The sequence below is a fragment of the Clupea harengus genome, chromosome 2 (assembly GCF_900700415.2).
Source record: "Clupea harengus chromosome 2, Ch_v2.0.2, whole genome shotgun sequence".
Classification (NCBI taxonomy): domain Eukaryota; kingdom Metazoa; phylum Chordata; class Actinopteri; order Clupeiformes; family Clupeidae; genus Clupea; species Clupea harengus.
The window spans coordinates 10,664,346-10,684,946 of NC_045153.1; the positions used below are offsets into that span (position 1 = coordinate 10,664,346).

Sequence of the window (20,601 nt, forward strand, 5' to 3'; positions counted from 1 at the left end):
AAGCTTTGATTCCAAATTGCACAACAGCCTTGGAAATGGAAGTTTTGCCATTTGAATGGCAGTGTATTCTGTCTGAATACAAGGAGATTTGGCACTGATGAAGTGTGCAAAATAGATGAAGATTGTGTGTAGTGTTTTGAAGAAAGTGTGTTTACAATTGACATTTGGGTCTAAAGCAGATAATTGTGTTTATGAGTTACAGGTTGTGGTCATTGTGTCATAAGTTCCAGTTTTTGTGTGTATACAATTGAGAAAAACTGTAACATCTGGCTAAGCTCCTAGTTTTCTGATGAGATCTATACTATGTAAACGGTAGGCCTATATTACTGGAATATTTTAATATGATATGGTACTGCAATTATAACTTTCCCACCATTGTTGAAGTACCTGATACATTTTCTATGCTGTGGTGAATGGGAAATAAGTATGATTTTTACAAACTGTGGAGAGGGCAGACTTCTTAGGGCTCTGTGATATTTATAAGGGCCATATGAAAGAATTGCAAGCGATGTACAATAGAGGGAGCTAGTGTTCTTTCAATGAATGCACATTGTATAGGACTGTCTATTTCTGGCTTTTGGCCTTTTTTGAGTCAGCATATTTTTTTTTTAAACCCCAAAAGTACTGATCCTTATAAGAGCTAGCTTGAGGTCAGAATGCACATCTAATGATGTGAACGGTTGAAAAACAGGCCTTTTAGGGACACAACCTGTTGCTAGAAAAACGGCTAGTCAACCTTTGGTCTGCAGGGAGGTTACGATTACTGTAATTTGTCCAGTTGGTATACTTGAGGTTTTGTCAGAATGCTTTTTTTCAGTTCCCTGTTCCTCAGAAGTCTCACGTCTATTCTGTTACACTCAGAAATGGAACCTCCTCCTTCTGACAGTGTGTGATGACGTAATAGGAAGCATATAACTCCTTACCCTTCCTCCTTTCTTTTTTTTCCCCTGACGGCTACATGAGTGTGAAAAGGATAGGGAAGAGTCACCCGGCTACAAATGGCTGCAATACAACGTGCCATAACAAGTCTTCTGATTTTCACATCAGTGACATCAGGTAAGCTTAGCAATATTGTTTCTCTTTTTCTTTTCTTGAATCGCTTCAAAAAGTTTTAAAAGTAGATTTTCTTTTGTTTGAAAGGTCTTTGTGATCCATGAAGTGCAAGCAGGTCGATCTCAAAGAAACACTAGAAGCAGATGTTCCAGATCATTCTTGTTTTTAACCTCAGAATCATCAACTTTACTTTAACTCAGGGTGGTTAGGAAAGTTATTTCTTGTCCGGAGTGCATCGCCATCACTGTTTGGGGAAGTTGTAGCCAAACTGCTTATATTTGTTTGAGCTATGACAGCTCAAATTTCAAGCAGGTTGAACCCATGTATTTCTGTGTGTAGTCAAAACCTTAATAACCTTGTTTAATTTATCATAATCATGAACTTCGTGGTAACTGGTGAATTAAATTTTTTGGATGGAGGTGGGAAAGCTTTTATAACTCCCGAGACAGTAAATGTTTGCACTGAACTCAGAAAGTCTTGTACCATCTGTTGATTATGTGAAAAGTGTTTATTTCCATCCTCTGTCTACCCCAAACATTTCCTCAGTCTTTTCAGGTGACGTATATGGCATCATAAATGGATCTGTTGAGATCTCGGCAGCGCAAGTGACAAAAGACACCAATGTTTACGCAATTACCTGGAAACACAACAAGGACAAAGCTGCAGACTGGTATGAGGGAGATGATGCGCCAACCTATTATGACATATTTAAATCTGTCACCACACTGGATATGCAAACCTGGGCCTTGAACATCTCAAACCTCCAGACACATTTCAGTGGGAAATATTCAGCTGAGGTGAACAACAAGGACCCAACTCAGTTTGTGACCTTAACTGTACTTGGTGAGTGCTACTGGAAACGGTTTAGGTTGAAAGAAGATCATTTCTGTTCAAAAGATGTGTCCAAAATATCATAATAGATAAGGAAGTCATGTCAAGTTTTATATTAATATATATATTTGTTTTGTATGGCCTGAAACGTCTGACACCCTCATATGCTCATGTGTCATTTCCAAAATGTTGTCTTACTGCTTACACAAACCCTTAGGATTAAATATAACTGCTTTAATGATACAGTATTTTTTTTCAAATGATGATGTGTTACCCCTTACCAGACAGTAAAACACATGCATCAGGTATCATTATGGAAGTACGTGATATAGTGATATCCTCATCCTTTAACAGATGCTGTTTATAAGCCTCACATTGTTCCAGTCTGCAACTCCAGCAGCTGCACCTTGTCCTGTAAGGCAACTGAGGACGAGCACTCTCAGTACACCTGGACAGATAGCAGGGGTGAGAGGAAGGATGGGCCTGTGTGGACTGTGGAGAACAGAGCTGAAGACCAGGGTGTGACCTACACCTGTAATGTCAGTAATCCAGTGAGCTGGAAGATTGAAACTTTCACTGTGCCAGGCAAGATTGCTTATGGTAAGTGTACTGGGTGTGAACTGACAGTGGATGTATTCTAGGGTGTGGGTTCATATCCATGTGTGTATATCTGTGTTTGCGTGTCTTGAATAGTGAATGTGTGTGTGTGTGTGTGTGTGTGTGTGTGTGTGTGTGTGTGTGTGTGTGTGTGTGTGTGTGTGTGTGTGTGTGTGTGTGTGTGTGTGTGTGTGTGTGTGTGTGTGTGTGTGTGTGTGTGTGTGTGTGTGTGTGTGTGTGTGTGTGTGTGTGTTTTATAGGTGTGTGAATGACAAATCAGAAAATAGTGCAATGGCACCACAATCAGACATTTTATTTATGATATATCTTAGTATTAAGTAATTTGAGAATTAAAGTATTAAAATAAAAATGTTAGGTTTGCAGCTTCATATTTACGATATGCAATATAAATTACTGTTTAAATGTACTGTTTACTGTATGCGTAAAACTACTCTTTCTGTGTTTTCCTTTGCAGAAATAATCTTTGGTATTTCTGCTGTTGTTGTTGTTGTTTTTTTCTTGATTGGGATTGGGATCTACTGCTGTAGGAAAAGGAAATCTGGTAAGATATCATCTTATTCCACTGGGCTTTCCAGGGTGCTCTCTCTCTCTCTCGCGCTCTCTCTTTCTCTCTCTCTCTCTCACACACACACACACAGAGAGAGAAACACACACACACACACACACAAACAAGCTCCCATCAACCACATTCACATATTCATGGCATGTACACGTATGGTTTAGAATGAATTGTTTTCTTTTGTGACTTCAGGTAAGTGTGATCTAAAAACTGGACGGTCATCATCAGAAACTGGAGGTGAGCATAAGCTGTCATTAAACACTTTGACAACTGTAATAATAACTCACATGGGTGTTATCACATCCATGTTTTATTACTCTTGGCATCTACAGTATGTGCTGGTCCTCCATTCATTATTGTGCATTGTATGTCTGTATAAAAAGGATATTGTACTGAGTTTGTGTGTGTGTGTGTGTGTGTGTGTGTGTTTGTGTGTGTGTGTGCATGTGTGCGTGTGTGCATGTGTGCGTGTGTGTGTGTGTGCATGTGTGCGTGTGTGTGTGTGCGTGTGTGTGTGTGCATGTGTGTCTGTGTGTGTGTGTGTGTGTGTGTGTACACACATGTGTTAGATATACCAGAAAATGTACCAGGGGAGTCAATCCGTATGAAGAAGAATGACGACGTGGAAGAAAATACACAAGAACTACTTAGCCAGACAAATGGTAAGACTTCAACCACAGCCAAATGCGATCGTGGATACTCGTTTAGTTGCATAATTACCAAAAGATGAGTGTTCAGAATATTTGTATTCATGTAAACATTGTCACCATCTGGTTAACAGAATGTATCCTTTCATTTCTCTTTACATTAGAGGAATATAACCTTAAGTATGCATATTTCTCTGTTAATGACTAGGTATTTGTTTGTGTTTGTATATACAGTACCTTGCAAAAGTTATAGCCACTTGTGGAAAAAATGCTGTAATGTGAGGATGCTTCCAAAAATAATGACATGAATATGAACATATCAAATAAAACATACGATGTGTAGTAAGCAAAACAAACAAACAAAATCAAATCAATATTTGGTGCAACCTCCCTTTGTCTTCAACACAGCATCAATGTGCCTGTAGGTATACTTGCCTGTAAGTAATACAGTCTTTAGGCTACTTGCAGGTAGATTGTTTCAAGCATTTCGGAGAACTTGCCACAGAGTTCTCCAGTTCTTCAGTGGATTTAGACTGTCTTGATTCCTGCATTTCATGTAATCCCAAATTACACTGGTTTCTGCCAGTTCTGGCTGATGGTCTTTAGTTTTTTAATCTGCAATGTGGTCTGTTACTTTTGTTCTTTAACGGCAAATACATGTCTGACTGGAATACTCAACGGGTGTTTGAAAATATCAAATATGATATTACTTATTGACACACTAATGCTAATAAGAATAGAAAATAACTGTCTAAGACAATTGTTTTGTGAAAGAACTAAAGTGCCAAAAACCTTTGCACAGCACTGTGTGTGGGTGTTTTTATGTGAGTGTACATTATTTGATTGTTGGAAGATTGCAGCTAAACAGATGTTTGTGTTTCAGGGTCATCAGACATTAATAATGGGACTGTTGCTGAATTACCAAATAGCATGTGCAGTGAAGCTACCTTCCAGACTGACGGTAGGTTATCTTCTGTGTGAGAACTGCAATATTTCTTATGGTAATCTGTATGGGTCATTCTTCAGTGCCACATAAAAAGGATATTGTACTGCGGAGTTTGAGTGTGTGTGTGTGTGTGTGTGTGTGTGTGTGTGTGTGTGTGTGTGTGTGTGTGTGTGTGTGTGTGTGTGTGTGTGTGTGTGTGTGTTGACACATGTGTTAGATATACCAGAAAAATGTTTCACTATTATCGAACATGTCAATCCTTTTAATCACAGTTCATCTAGCATGTAAACAAAACAAACCTGTGTTTGAGTCACTCTACTGTCAGTCTACTGTCACAAATTAATGTATTTTCTAGTCAGCATATTTTGTTTGTTTATTCACTACCGTAGAACCAGCTCACCCTCATCTTACACAGTCTGTCTTGTGTGAAGAACACACAATGACCGTAAATGGCTGCTCTAACTAGATGTGTCTACCGTGTTTTCCCAGGGATATCATGCAGTGGGAACAGAACTGATGCCACAGGAGAGAACGGTGATGTGACCCCAGACCTCACTTCTCCGCAAGACAGTAAGACACCCATCGTATCAGCCACATCATAGCCCTTCAGATCACTATTGCTCCACTAAACATGATAAGAAAGGTGTGTGTGTGTGTGTGTGTATTTGTTTGTGTGTGTGTGTGTATAGTATATCTATTTGTTTGTGTTTGTAGGTGTATGAATGTGTGTTTGTGTGTGGGTCTATGTGCATTTGTGTGCGTATATGTCTATTTGTGTGTGTGTAATGCATGTATTTCTGTACTCGAGCACTTCTCACATCTTACACTTTACCACAACACATAAGAAGATACTAACAGTATGTGTGAAGTAGAAATCCAAACTACTTGATGATTTTGCGTTAATATGTCACTTTTTAGAGGTAGTGTTAAAAAGGTAGAAATGGTGATGTATGAGATGGTCGGTCTAACCTGATGATCTGTTGAGATACTATGATCACAATGATGATGTTACAAAGCTGAGCAGCACTGAAAGCACTGTTTTATTAGTAACCTAAAATAATGATGTGTGTGTGTGTGTGTCTGTGTGTGTGTGTGTGTGTGTGTGTGTATGCACGTATGTTTTCTCCAGCTAAAGAGGAAGTGCCAAAGCCTGAGACCTCTGAGGTGGTCGTGGAGAATGGGGAAACCCCAGATGATGCCAACTCATCCTTCTTGTATCAGAAGGTTATCTAGGTGCTTTCCAAAGATCATGCTGGTCTTTTCAACTCTCCAACATTCAACATTATCACATTCAGAGACAATACAGGAACAACTATTGAAGGATTTTATTTATTAGCCGAACCTGAGACTAGATGGTAGCCTGTTACAATTGTCTCCCCCAAAGAGTACAATACGCTGGTCGCAACAGTATTTTTGGCTGCTCTGTTTTCAGTTATTTATAGTGTTATAAGGGTCAGTCTTTCAGTCAAATCAGAATATATGCTGATGAAGTTATCCTAATACTAACACAGTACTGACTGGCGTTTAGAAACTGTATCTGTTGGTACTAGCAGCTGCTCTTCAAGCTGGCTTGAACAGTTGCGTGACTATGCTAACAAGCTGTCATTCAACTGGTCATCAGTTTGTGAAGACTTTGTGAAGGAAAAATGAATCCCACACTGGACACTGTTGTAGAAGAATTTCTTTCACTTTGTGTGTAAAGACAAAACGTGGTTATTTGTTCTGCTGCTGTTCTGCCATTGTTGTTCTTGTCAGTATTCTTGGACTGTAATACCTCTATTGTCCATATGGGGCCCTCAGTGTTCCCGTTTGCCAGTCACATGTTTGTGTCTTGTCATTATGTTCACCTGAGCCTTGTTTGCCTGCCCATATAAGCCTCCTGATGTTCTATGGCTGTGCTAAGTATTGATTTGACACCATGTGGGCACGTTGCGTGAGTTTGAGCGCGTGAGTCTTTTACTGGGAACGTTATTAACTGTTCAAAGACTTATTCCGGAGAACCTTGTTACCTGTTTTGAGTCATTTTTTTTTTTTAGTGATGGTGAAATTAAGCTTCATGAAACCTTGAGGCTTTCCAGCCAGGCGTGTTGACAAGTGGCAAGGCCTGCTATAAGAACATGGATACACAAAAGTATGGTAAAAAAAATGAATAATTTTATTTAGGTAGTTATGGTCAATGTGCTTCCATAATTTCAAATTTCGTTGTATGCGAATACGATGACAATAAAGGCTTTTCTATTCTTTCTTGTAATAAATGTATGACAATGAAATTGAGAATTGTATGGCTGAAATGATCTTTACCACGGTAAAAGCAATAGCCTACATGACTGTAAAAGGAGCTTGTTATCGTTCATCAAACTATAACTTTATACGTACTGAAACTTTAACATACACGGTAGGTCTACCACAACATATATTAACCTGTAGCTAAATAACATTTTGACTATGAACTTTAATTTAATCCTGTAAACACTTGATATTAACTTATAGGTCTACATGTTAGACTAATAACACGTCTGCTCCACACGGTCAGTCTACTACAACATTTATTAGCTTGTAGCTAAATAACATTTTAACTACGAAATGTATTTTAATCCTGTAAACACTTCTCGCTCAGTATTCGTTCGTGCAATTGGCTGTCAACAGTCGATGCTGCTGATTGGCGGCTCACTGGCATGTCCCGCCTCCTGCCAGTGGCATGTACAGTCGTGGCCAAAAGTTTTGAGAATGACACAAATATAAATTTTTACAAAGTTTGCTGCTTCAGTGTCTTTAGATATTTTTGTCATATGTAACTATGAAAGACTGAAGTATAATTAAGAGCATTTAATAAGTGTCAAAGGCTTTTATTGACAATAACATGAAGTGGATGCAAAGAGTCAATATTTGCAGTGTTGACCCTTCTTTTTCAAGACCTCTGCAATCCGCCCTGGCATGCTGTCAATTAACTTCTGGGCCACATCCTGACTGATGGCAGCCCATTCTTGCATTATCAATGCATGGAGTTTGTGGGTTTTTGTTTGTCCACCCTCCTCTTGAGGATTGACCACAAGTTCTCAATGGGATTAAGGTCTGGGGAGTTTCCTGGCCATGGCCCCTAAAATATTGATGTTTTGTTCCCCGAGTCACTTAGTTATCACTTTTGCCTTATGGCAAGGTGCCCCATCATGCTGGAAAAGGCATTGTTCATCACCAAACTGTTCCTGGATGGTTGGGAGAAGTTGCTCTCGGAGGATGTGTTGGTCCAGCAAGCGCCAGGACAGTCTCCTAAAGTTGATTCAGCTGCGGGATCAGGGCACCACCAGTACAGAGCTTGCTCAGGAATGGCAGCAATCAGAAGGTTGCTAGTTCGATTCCCTGTCGAAGCGTCCTTGAGCAAGACACTGAACCCCTAATTGCTCCTGATGTGCAGTGTGCCATCAGTGTAAATGTAAAATGTAAAATGTGTATACATTGTAAGTCACACATATGTAAGTCGCTTTGGATAAAAGCGTCTGCTAAATGACTAAATGTACAAATGTACAAATGATGGCAGCAGGCAGGTGTGAATGCATATGCACGCACAGTGAGGCGAAGACTTTTGGAGGATGGCCTGGTGTCAAGAAGGGCAGCAAAGAAGCCACTTCTCTCCAGGAAAACCATTAGGGACAGACTAATATTCTGCAAAAGGTACAGGGATTGGACTGCTGAGGACTGGGGTAAAGTAATTTTCTCTGAGGACTCCCCTTTCCGATTGTTTGGGGCTCAAATAAGCTTGTCCGGAGAAGACAAGGTGAGCGCTACCATCAGTCCTGTGTCAAGCCAACAGTAAAGCACCCTGAAACCATTCATGTGTGGGGTTGCTTCTGAGCCAAGGGAGTGGGATCACTCACAATTTTGCCTAAGAACATAGCCATGAATAAAGAATGGTACTAACACATCCTCCGAGAGCAGCTTCTCCCAACCATCCAGGAACAGTTTGGTGATGAACAATGTCATTTCCAGCATGATGGGGCACCTTGCCATAAGGCCTTTGACACTTATTAAATGCTCTTAATTATACTTCAGTATTTCATAGTGTTACGACCCTGGCGGGTCTAGGCCCCGCCCCATGATATTTGCATGCCTGTTCTCTATCTGTCTTTATAACAGGTAATTGGAACCAGGTGTATGGGTGATTGGCTGGGCTACAAAAGCGCTGATCAGAGGGCAGTCGGGAGAGCGTTAGATTGGTCGTTGGATTTGGATAGAGATTGGCTTTGGGATACGCGTTGGTTTTGGATTATCGTCGTCGTTTGTTTATATAACCATTTAACTGACTTTACATTACATCTTTTGTTTCTCTTCACAACACTGACATTCGCCACACGTTTGCCTATAATTAATAGATAAATATATATTTGTAACCCTTAATAAATAACGGATTATTATTATTATCATAAATTCTGCGTGGCCTCCCCTTTATGTTTCGTGCATTGAGCCGGCACGTGACCATAGCTACATCTGACAAAAATATCTAAATACACTGAAGCAGTACACTTTGTAAAAATGTATATTTGTGTCATTCTCAAAACTTTTTGCCACGTCTGCCACATGCCAGTTAAAGATTTAACTCTGTTAAACTATCATTATGGATAACGCTCTTATCAATGTATTACGGTAATAGCATTGGTGTAACGGTTTCTCATACCTGCTGCGTGTATGTCGTTAGTTCACTGGTATTCTGTGCAGGACGGATGGATATAGCCAGTGCCCATGTAATTAGTAAATACTTATAAAACAGATGCTCCGCTTATACTTTCACGCCAAGTATGCCTGCGCAAGTCAGATAACTTAAACTCCCTCTCCTGAGAGGAGCAGTTCAGAGGCAGGTAAGCTGGGAGCTGTAGTTTGCTTTTGGGCAGCACGGCCACATATGCTACACGAATGCTGTCATACGCTGTCTCTTTAATTTCACATCTCCCAGCTCATCTGCTGCCCAAAGCAAACTACATCTCCCAGCTCACCTGCCTCTGAACCGCCGCTCTCACTTGTGTGGCGTAGGCTACCTGACGTTGATCCTTTTAATATTGCACCCGCGAAAGTCACCAGCATCGCCTTTCTGGAAGAATTGTTTGGGATCTTCCACAAGCAGCTAGTTTCGCTTCCTCGGAGTTTCTCGTGCAGTCACGTCTACCTGGTATGTGTTTTGTTCATTGACAATCAGCTGTTTATTCACGTTGTGGAAGCGGTTATTGTACAATATCAGCAGCAGTGCACGGAGGGAATTGTAGCCAGGTTAGGTGATTCTGACGACGTTGATTTGGTTTTTGCATTCTTGATCACAGCGCAACTGCAACAAGGTTGCCTCCCAAGCCAGTAACCTACGTTATGAATATTTTAAATTCCTCATGTTGGCTATTAAAGCAGCACAGTGGAGGAATTGCTAATCGCTAACGAGAGGCTAGCGGCTACACCTTGCGAAACCTGTTGAAATTGTGATACTATGACAAACTAGTGAGTCAACAACTTTCCTAACACCGTCAGACATCAGACAAGTGCAACACAAGACAAAGGAAGACGGCAAATAAGCTATTTACTAGTCCGGCAGAGAGTAGTACCCATAGACATATAGTCCTTTATATGTCTATGGTAGTACCCGACTGGGGCGTAGTCACACTTCTACAACGTGAATTAGTTTAACCCTTGTGTGGAAAAGCACAGGGAGAGAACGAGACAGAGGATAGAGATAAAAACATCAGCAGGGGTGTGGGAAAAGTCAACTTAGTGGAACAATGCAGTTCTGGCATGTTTTTAGAGACATCATCTGTTAACAACTGACCCACACCTAATGAGTTATTGTAACTAGAAGGCCATCTGTGTTTTACAGTCCAAAGATTCTCAGTCTGCAATTTAGAGCCTTACATTGCTCTGTTATGAAACCAAGTGGCTCAAATAATAATAATAACAATAATACAATTGATTTCATCTTTCTGTGATCAAAATGATCAAAACCCTGATCATTTTGAACCCTTAACTTTTTTCCTTACAGTACGTTGGCTTTTAACACTGAAACATGCAGGAAGTCTTTAGCTTAAGTATTTTGGCCGAAATATGTTTTTACTATTGATACGCTCAATACCCCCGATTCTGTACTTATTCAGTATTAGGAACAGTAGGCCGATGCCACATTTACGACTACGTTGACCTGAACTGAAATTTTGCTCAATGTTTATTCATCTTGAACATCAGCCAATTAAAAAGCTTAACTTGTATAGCTGATTAAGCAATGTTTTCAAAGCAGTTTTTTTTCCCAGCAGGTGTATAATTTAGGGGAATATTAATTATTTCTTCCTTTCTCTCTGTTTGCTTGTGATGGAGGTAAAAATCACAGTGTAGATAGCATCTATGGAAAGAATATATTGAAGAGTTAGAATTGTAGTTGGACTGCAAGCCTGAAATATTAACAGGAATTTAGGTAGATGTGAGTTATCTGTGCCTCTTTTTGTATGACACAGTGACTGCAATTAACTTGTTCTAACAGGGATCATGCTCCCTATTGGAGCTGGAATTCTCTGTCTTCTGGCTGGCACCCTAGCATCTCAAGGTAAAAACAACAAATTATTTTTGTTTCTTGAATCCATAGCGTACTTGAATCTGTCCCTACCAAAGTTAAGGAAGGTGGCTTTAAGTTGTGACTTTCTTCATCTTACCCTTTTAAGCCAAGGCTTTTGTGGCTTTCAACATAACTCACAGAGAAACCAGATAATAATAACTTTTATTTGAAGTTATTAAATATATCGTAGAAAAGGTAATGTGGAATGAAATAACAAAACATTGGTAAGTGTTAACATGTTTACTGGTGGGTATTCATCTATATACTTTATGTAATGAATCATCTTCAATTTCACTCTCATCCTACAGATGCGGTTCCTGTGTGTGGAATGACAGGACAATCCATCACTCTTCAAGCAGAAGTACCAAATGTACACGAGGAGGTCATTCAGTGGGCACACAATAACACAATCATTGCACATTGGGATGAAGAAGAGCAACAAACAAAATGCCTCTTTCTAAACACAGAGTTTGACAAGCAAACGTTGTCTCTAACCATCTCAGATCTCAAATCAAATTGGAGTGGCTTTTATGCATTTAAAATAAATAATGACAACAAAGTGATCTATCAGGTCACTGTAACTGGTGAGTCATTGCTGAGTTTGTTTTCCCCTTGCGTTGATCAGCCAAACAGCTTTAGTCTTTAAATGTGGTAAAAGTAAACTATAAACAAAGCATTGCTTTAATGTGATGCATAACATGTCCATGTGTTTGTATCTGTGTGATGGTTAAGTCTAAATGCTTGTGGAGGGGGGGGGGACATTTTGTAAGGTTCACTTCATAGGGATATATCAAATATTTCTCCATGCTCGTTAGCTAGCTGGCTAATAAGCCAAGCTAATCAGCAGCAGCTGAAACATTTAGTTGTGAAGTGAGTGATTCATGACAGATTGGCATAACGTGTCACAATGATATCAGAGTTTCTATTGGCCCAAAGCTAACGTGGGTGGCCGTAATGGACAGAGTATGCTTGTTTTATTGACGCAAATGGATAGTTTGGCTTATTCTCTTTGTGTCACACAACAGATGCTGTTTCTCAGCCTAACATTACTCAAGTCTGCAACCCCAGCAGCTGCACCCTGACCTGTAAGGCAACGGAGGACGAGCACTCTCAGTACACCTGGACAGATAGCAGGGGTGAGAGGAAGGATGGGCCTGTGTGGACTGTGGAGAACAGAGCTGAAGACCAGGATGTTACCTACACCTGTAATATCAGTAATCCAGTGAGCTGGAAGATTGAAACTTTCACTGTGCCAGGCAGGATTGCTTATGGTAAGTGTACTGGGTGAACTGACAGAGGCTTCACAGAAAAGGATGTGGCTTATTTTCTTTGTCACACACCAAGATTTAATAACTTTCCAGCAGATGTATTCTAGGGTGTGGGTTCATGTCCATGTGTGTAATATCTATGTTTGTGTGTCTTGACTAGTGAATGTGTGCATATATATGTGTGTGAATGACAAAACAGAAAATAGTGTTAAGTAAGTTGAGAATTAAAATTCTTAGGTTTGCAGCTTCATATTTACGGTATTAAGTACAATGTGTAAAACTACTCTGTGTGTTTCCCTTTGCAGAAATAATCCTTGGAATTGGTTCTGCTGTTCTTGTTGTTCTTGTCTTGATTGGGATTGGGAGCTACTACTGTAGGAAAAGGAAGACTGGTAAACTTAAATCTTATTCCACTGGTCTTTCAACTCACTCACACTCACTCCCATATGTATGGCATGTACATGTATGCTTTAGAATTTTTGGTTTTTGTGACTTCAGGTAAATTGGATCTAAAAACTGGACAGTCATCACCGGAAACTGAAGGTGAGCATACCCTTCACTTCAATGAAACACTTTCACAACTGTAATAATAACTCACAGGGTGTTATACAATAGAACAGAAAGTAGACACAACCATGTTTCGTTTTACTTTACCGCCATTGAAGTTTTAGCTTTGGCTGAGTCATTAAGCGTCATGAATGGTGATGTTGCTAATGTACAGGAAATACCCATCTAGGCAGACGGTAAGATCCGCACTGTTAAAATCAAATCAAAATGTTGCTTAAGAGGAATTTAGTTTGATACATTTGTGTTCGTCACATATTGTACATATTTTATTTAATCACTACTTCCGATGTTTTCTTTTTCTCTCTCTTCTGTTTGTGCAGTGAAGTCTACATAATATATCAGGAAATACTCCTGAGTAACGGCATGTTTACTCTCAACTTGTTTCCCGAGCTTTACCCTTTAAAAGATAGAGCACCCTGAGCTACTACAGGAAAATAGTTGTACATTTTGTTTAGTGTTTCTACCACAATGTTGTTTGCATATTTCCACAGAGAGGTCAATCCCTATGAGGAACAATGACAACACTGTAGAACATATTGAGCTATCACAAAAACTCCTCGGCCAGAGAAATGGTAAGACTCCAACCACAGCCAAGTCTGATGATTACAATTGCCATGGATACTCGTTTAGTGGCATATTTACAGATGAGTGTTCAGAATATTTGTATTCATGTAAACATTGTCACCGTCTGGTTAACAGAATTTTAACTTTAATTTCTCTTTACAAGAATATAACCTTAAGTATGCATGTTTGTCTGTGAATGAATGACTGACTAGGTATTTGTTTGTGTTTGTACAGTACCATCCAAAAGCTTTAGCCACTTGTTATTTTGACACTATCGCAACAAAAATATGTTGAACAACCTTTTTTTGTATATCCAGGTGCATCAAATAGAGTCCATTGGCATGCTACACATGCAGAGAATGGTGATGCATCACATGAAGTGTCAATTAATCTGGATGGTAAGATCTCAACTGTGTTAAAAAGCCCTCTCAAAATGGTGCCTAATATACCTGTTGGTGTCTGCTGGTATATACAGTACCTTGTAAAGGTTTTAGCCACTTGTGGAAAAAATGCTGTAATGTGAGGATGCTTCCAAAAATAATGACATGAATAGTTTTTACTTATCAAATAACAACATACAATGTGTAGTAAACAAAAAAGAACAAACAAAATCAAATCGATATTTGGTACAAAATCCCTTGGTCTTCAAGACATCATCCATTTGCCTGTAGGTATACTTCTTGCCTGTAGGTATACTTCCTGCCTGTAGGTAATACAGTTTTTAAGGTACTTGCAGGTAGATTGTTTCAAGCATTTCGGAGAATTTGCCACAGAGTTCTCAAGCTCTTCAGTGGATTTAGACTGTCTTTCCTGCAATTCATGTAATCCCAAATTACACTGGTTTCTGCCAGTTCTGGCTGATGGTCTTTAGTTTTTTAATCTGCAATGTGGTCTGTTACTTTTGTTCTTTAATGGCAAATAAATGTCTGACTGGAATACTCAACGGGTGTTTGAAAATAGCAAATATGATATTTCTTATTGACACACTAATACTAATAAGAATAGAAAATAACTGTCTAAGACAATTGTTTTGTGAAAGAACTAAAGTGCCAAAAACCTTTGCACAGCACTGTGTGTGTGTGTGTGTGTGTGTGTGTGTGTGTGTGTGTGTGTGTGTGTGTGTGTGTGTGTGTGTGTGTGTGTGTGTGTGTGTGTGTGTGTGTGTGTGTGTGTGTGTGTTTATGTGAGTGTACATTATTTGATTGTTGGAAGATTGCAGCTAAACAGAGGTTTGTGTTTCAGAGCTATCAGTCATTAATAATGGGACTGTTGCTGAATTACCAAATGGAACGTGCAGTGAAGCAACCATCCAGACTGACGGTAGGTTATCTTCTGTGTGAGAACTGCAATATTTCTTATGGTTAACTGTAATCTAACTGTAATGTACTGATCCTCTATGGCATGTGCCATTTCAACTCAAATGTACCTCTCCAAGTATATTGATTTTAACAGTCCCACCATTAACAATCTAAAACAAAACAAAATCTAACAACAAAGTGTTTGTTGGGGGGATGGCTGTCTGAGGGGTGTCCTGGTTGTGGGGATATCGCCATTAAAATATGTTGAACAACCTTTTTTATACATCCAGACGCATCAAATAGTGTCCATGGGCATGCTACAAATGCAGAGAATGGTGACGCATCACATGAAGTGGTAATTAATCTGCATGGTAAGATCTCTACTGAGTTAAAAGCCCTCTCAAAATGGTGCCTAATACACCTGTTGGTGTCTACAGTATGTGCTGGTCCTCCCTTCATTATTGTGCATGGAACCATTGTACGTCTGTACGGGTCATTCTTCAGTTCCACATAAAAAGGATATTGTACTGAGGAGTGTGTGTGTGTGTGTGTGTGTACACATGTGTTAGATATACCAGAACATTTTTCACTATTATCGAACATGTCAAGCTGGGATCTCATGCAGTGTATTTTACTCAGGCTTTACTAGTTGTTGTAATTGTGTGTGTTGCATAATACAGTGGGAGCAGAACTGATGCCACAGTAGAGAACGGTCTGGTTTGGATCGGCCACCAAACTGGATAGGAACAGACTCCAGCGGACAGTCAGGTCTGCAGGAAAGATCATTGGTGCCAACCTGCCCTCCATCCAAGACCTGTATATAGCCATTCCGCCTTGTATATACTTTCTTAAACTTCTTAGACCATTGCACTGTTTGTTTTGTATTGTAATAACAATAAAGGTGACAAGAAGTGTGTGTGTGTGTGTGTGTGTGTGTGTGTGTGTGTGTGTGTGTGTGTGTGTGTGTGTGTGTGTGTGTGTCTGAATAATCGACTCATGTGTACACACCATAAATACCAACTCTAGAGCACTTCCCACATCCGTGTCTGTTTTCTCCAGCATGGTTTAATGGACCATCTTCATCTACACGCTTTCTTCAGTTTGGCTCACCAACATCAGATCCGCCAGTGCAACCCATTTTCCTGAGGACTCTCCAGTATGACTGGGCATTTACAGCTACCCTAGCATACTCACTACCTGGCTAAGCATAAGACTGTTTCACCTTTGCCATTGTGCATATATTTACAATTTGTTATGTTCACCGAACGTGCCTGTTGGGATGTACTGTATATATTCAGGGTATGGACACAGGGTCTTGCATGCATTACTAATTAAACCATATAACCATTTAACTAATACTTTGTTTTGTTCACACATATACTGTATATATATTCAGGGTATGGACACAGGGTCTTGCATGCATTACTAATTAAACTAATTAACTAATACTTTGTTTTGTTCACACATATACTGTATATATTCAGGGTAGAGACACAGGGTCATGCATGCATTAATAATCATTTCCCTCTTCTGACTTTGTACTGTAATCACACAGATGTGTGTTTTATTACTGATCATTGTGTAAATAAATGCTTTGATTTATTTATATACGCTAGTCTATTTAATGTTGCACAAGAATGAATGCTGCCAACCTCTTTTATTCAGAACTCCTAAGACCTTCAACCTTTACTTGCTATTAAGAAGATAATTTTAGTAATTAATTTAATTATTAGGTTCCAAATAGATAATATATTTGTGTAATATATTTTATGAGTGATATATTAGATGGATTTATGAGACTGATTTGTGACTGATCTTTATTTTGACCACTGCAGTAGACACCACCACGAAGTATTTGGTTTCTGCTGCTGTTGTGCCATTGTCCACATTTAGACGGTGTTACAGTGTCATAAATATATTTGCACACAGTAAAGTATTCTCTGTATTGAAGTGTTTTTTTTAGAATTAAAAACAAACATGAATATATAAAGTATATGTGTGAAACAAGTGGGATGTTATTTCTTCAAATATGATGTATTTTGTACAGATACATGATGGAAAGCCTAGAAGAAGTGAGGAGCGTGAACATAGTTCAAGCTTCATTGAGCTTTGCATGCAAACTCACATCTACTATATTTCATGTTTTTGCTGTCACGCTTATCCAAAGTGACTTGGGTTAAAGGAACTACAAACAACAACAACAACATAGCCTCTTTCACCTCTCTGTGATCAAAATGGGTTGACAGTGCTGGTATTGGAACCTTCTATCTGTTCCTTATTGTAAGGTGGCCTAAACATTTAAATGAACTAATTAGCTCAAGTGGGTCTAGATTTTGGCCAAAACATGTCGTTACGATTGATACCCCTGATTCTGAGTTGATTCAGTAATAACAGCAGAATTATTCAAATTGTTTAATTGATTTTATTGAGCGATACATTCATTTGGCCTTTTACCATTAGCCCTAATGGTGACGGTAGTGGTGACTGCGTGTCGGCGCTCGGAGAGTTCCGAATTCCTGCAGTACTCCAGTATTGCCACAAGGAAATGTACTTACGCGAACTAGAACCAGACGTAGAGACACGTCCTTTTCTACGTCTAAGATGGTTTTTATAAATCTGTACTTAGACGTGGATTTGATCGCACGAACACTCTATGATCAAATATGTGCGTAAGTACATTTTATAAATGAGGCCCAGTGTAAAACCATTGCAAGTGATTGGGGAGGAACTATCGTGATCAGATGTTGTCATACTAAATACAAGAAGGAGCTGATGCTCAGGACTGGTTTAGTGCCTTGTCTAGAATGTTTTCTTCATGGAAAAACATCTTAATGTCTTGTGTAGAAATTGTGTTACTTGTCCTGTGTTTATTGGCAATCTGCACATGTTATGTGATACCCTGCATTCGAAAAATGGTGACTACTATGATAGTGAACACAGTTGACGCCCACTATGTTAGCCTACAAATGCAAAGTATACAAGTGTGTGATGAGAAATATGATGACATTTTAAGTGACTGACTTATGATGATATGGAGTGATGCTCAGTAATGATCTCTGTTCTGAAGAATCCATGTGAAGAAGCTAAGAGTAATGATTTTGAAATATCCATTGAAACAGATAAAAAGTGAAGAATGATAAGGAAATGTGAAACTCTGACTTTACTTTGAAGTATGTATACGTGTTAAACATGACGTTTCTGTCTCTGTTCTTAAGTGCGGACGTTTCTAACTCCATGTATGTGCTTAAAAGTGTACTTTCTATGTGTGTGTGTGTGTGTGTGTGTGTGTGTAAGCAAGGGCTGATAAGAAGAACTAGTAGTTTCTGCCTTGCTGATGCATTACGTTGCAAAAAGCTTAGTACGATGACCTCTGTGTGTTTTGGTGTCAGAGGACGCTAACTTCTTTCTAAAAACCTTGTGTGATGTGTTTAATTTTGCTTCTCTCTTTTCTGCTGCAGTCTGGGAGTGAGTCCGGGCACGCTCTCTCTCTCTCTCTCTGAGAGTGGGCCCGTGCCTCTCTCTTGTCTGCCAAGACATGAGTGAGCCCGACGAGCTTGTTGTTGTTGAATAAATATACTTATATGCAACTCCGGAGGCCTGAGGTAACTTGAGTGAATTTTCACCTAACATTGTGTAAGACAGAGACTATATAAATTAAAGTTTGCTGTTGTGTTGTTGGGTAAATTTGGACCATTCAGTAGTCTGTGATGGCTTTTAAAATTGAATAGACCAACAAAAGATGAAATAGATGTACTGAAAAAAAAGCTTTATTAACATAACAGACAATTGCAAATCTGCCAATCATTTCTATTCTCAAATGTATCCTTTCAATCTAATACACTTCATATCTCCCTGAAGAGAATAGTGAAAAAACGACAAACCACATCAGATGCCTGAGTAAAATATATTTTAAAAAAAAACAGTAATACACTTCAAAACAGAGGAAGGAGATACCATGGATGATTGTGACGCTTCTGTATCAATACCTAAAGGTCTTTACATGATTCCTGCATTGGAGCTCTGACATAATGTGTGTTCCACCTATGCATATTTTAACTATGATAGCACAGACTTTAAATGAAGACAAAATATAGGGCATGGGGGAGCTGCCTGGCAAATACACATAGAAATACAGAGCTCATGCTTAATGGCATAATGGCAGTATTTGTGTGAGAATAGGTGTCTTTAGCATACAAAAATAGAGCATCAAATAAACAACATCAGCAAAGGGGCACCTTTTTCCAGTATAAACTGATCATCTAACTTGCATCCTACTGTAGGTATCATTGATGTACTTTCATGTAGTCTACCTAAACTACACAGATCTGTTGTCTACTGTGAGTAACCCATTCAAATATCTTCCCATGCCTCAGACAAGACTTGCTGACCAACAGTAATATAGTAATTTATATATTAAAAAATTGTCACTAAAAGTCACTTGCTCTCGGCCTGTATATATTGTGGAGGGAGCCGCTGTTGGCCCAGGTGTGGAGACCAGACTAACGGCCCAGGTGCGGAGACCAGACTAACGCCCCAGGTGTGGAGACCAGACTAACGGCCAAAGGTTCAATGTATGACTGTCTTATCCGGTGCCCAGGTGAGACTGCTTGGATGGTTGAAACTATCTCTTGACCAATCTAACTCCAGTTATTTATTCACCACCCCTGTTTCAGTCGTGGCTAGATATTAACGGAGTGATAGTTAATAATGTTATTTCTCTTTTAGAATTTACTACAAGGATTTACTGTATCTGAGTTCACAAAGGAGCCACTTACAGGCATTCAAACAATTCACGCATTGCAAATTCAAAGATGTTTTCTAACATGATTACGCAATGATTAAGCTAAGCCAGCAAAATGATATCAACCCCCAATGTACTGACGCCCTCTACTCACTAAATAGATTTCACCCCTAAAATGTGGCCAGGTGTGACCCCAGAATGACCTGTGCCCAGGAGAAGGAAGAGGGGCATGACCCCTGAATGACCTGTGCCCAGGAGAAGGGAGAGGGGCATGACCCCAGAATGACCTGTGCCCAGGAGAAGGGAGTGGGGCATGACCCCAGAATGACCTGTGCCCAGGAGAAGGGAGTGGGGCATGACCCCTGAATGACCTGTGCCCATGAGAAGGGAGAGGGGCATGACCCCAGAATGACCTGTGCCCAGGAGAAGGGAGAGGGGCATGGGAGAGTGAGGGGGGTCAGGAGGCAAGCAATGCCCATCAGCTCACACAAACGTCACCAGACAGAGGTGCATTAGAAAATAAATAAATAAATATTCTTGACTGTTACAATAAATGGCGGGACTCATTTTACGCCTCAAATGTAAACACACTCCAGTCATACATAATGATAAAAAAAAACGTAAGTATAAAAGTATAAAACAAATATCTCTTCTCACAAAGTATGTATAAAACTAAATACCTCTTCTCATAAAAGAGGAAAAGAGGACATTCACTTGGCCAACTGCTGTCTCACTCACACAGCACACTTGCAATACTAAAACTTTTACAAATATGTTATGGTTTTCAATGTTACTATTATTATGCTATCGTTATACATCAATTATGAAGGTATTGAATGAAATGTGGACTCTAGACTCCAACTTTACATGTCTGCATCTGCATGTATATGGTGGTTACTCACTGACAGAAAGAAGCATAAGGCACCTCTACTGTT

At 39.5% G+C, this 20,601-nt stretch overlaps 1 protein-coding gene and 2 long non-coding RNA genes across 5 annotated transcripts; 2 read left to right on the forward strand and 1 right to left on the reverse strand.

The window, feature by feature from the left end:
- The first annotated feature begins 767 nt into the window (after window positions 1-767).
- LOC105898259 (SLAM family member 8-like) lies at window positions 768-15,696 on the forward strand. 2 transcript variants are annotated; one of them, XM_042709767.1, is made up of 10 exons: window positions 768-1,056; window positions 1,600-1,896; window positions 12,254-12,499; window positions 12,802-12,888; window positions 12,995-13,039; window positions 13,555-13,635; window positions 13,945-14,025; window positions 14,870-14,947; window positions 15,216-15,296; window positions 15,606-15,696. In XM_042709767.1, exons 1-10 carry the CDS (start codon window positions 999-1,001, stop codon window positions 15,629-15,631), a joined length of 1,080 nt encoding a protein of 359 aa, XP_042565701.1. In that variant the 5' UTR covers window positions 768-998; the 3' UTR covers window positions 15,632-15,696. The 2 variants fall into 2 exon arrangements, with proteins under 2 accessions (XP_042565701.1, XP_042565702.1); XM_042709768.1 differs by lacking the exons at window positions 768-1,056; window positions 1,600-1,896 and adding an exon at window positions 11,543-11,812.
- Window positions 2,943-7,301, forward strand: LOC116224019. 2 transcript variants are annotated; one of them, XR_004165379.2, is made up of 6 exons: window positions 2,943-3,043; window positions 3,254-3,298; window positions 3,631-3,723; window positions 4,592-4,669; window positions 5,144-5,297; window positions 5,784-7,301. It is a non-coding gene; the product is annotated as an uncharacterized LOC116224019 (long non-coding RNA). The 2 variants fall into 2 exon arrangements; XR_004165381.2 differs by having other exon boundaries at window positions 2,971-3,043; window positions 5,144-5,224; window positions 5,784-7,300.
- A 2,974-nt stretch (window positions 15,697-18,670) lies between the features above and the next one.
- On the reverse strand, window positions 18,671-20,019 carry LOC122133479. The gene is made up of 2 exons (XR_006152798.1): window positions 19,912-20,019; window positions 18,671-19,869 (listed from the first exon to the last, which is right to left on the reverse strand). It is a non-coding gene; the product is annotated as an uncharacterized LOC122133479 (long non-coding RNA).
- Window positions 20,020-20,601: the final 582 nt, after the last annotated feature.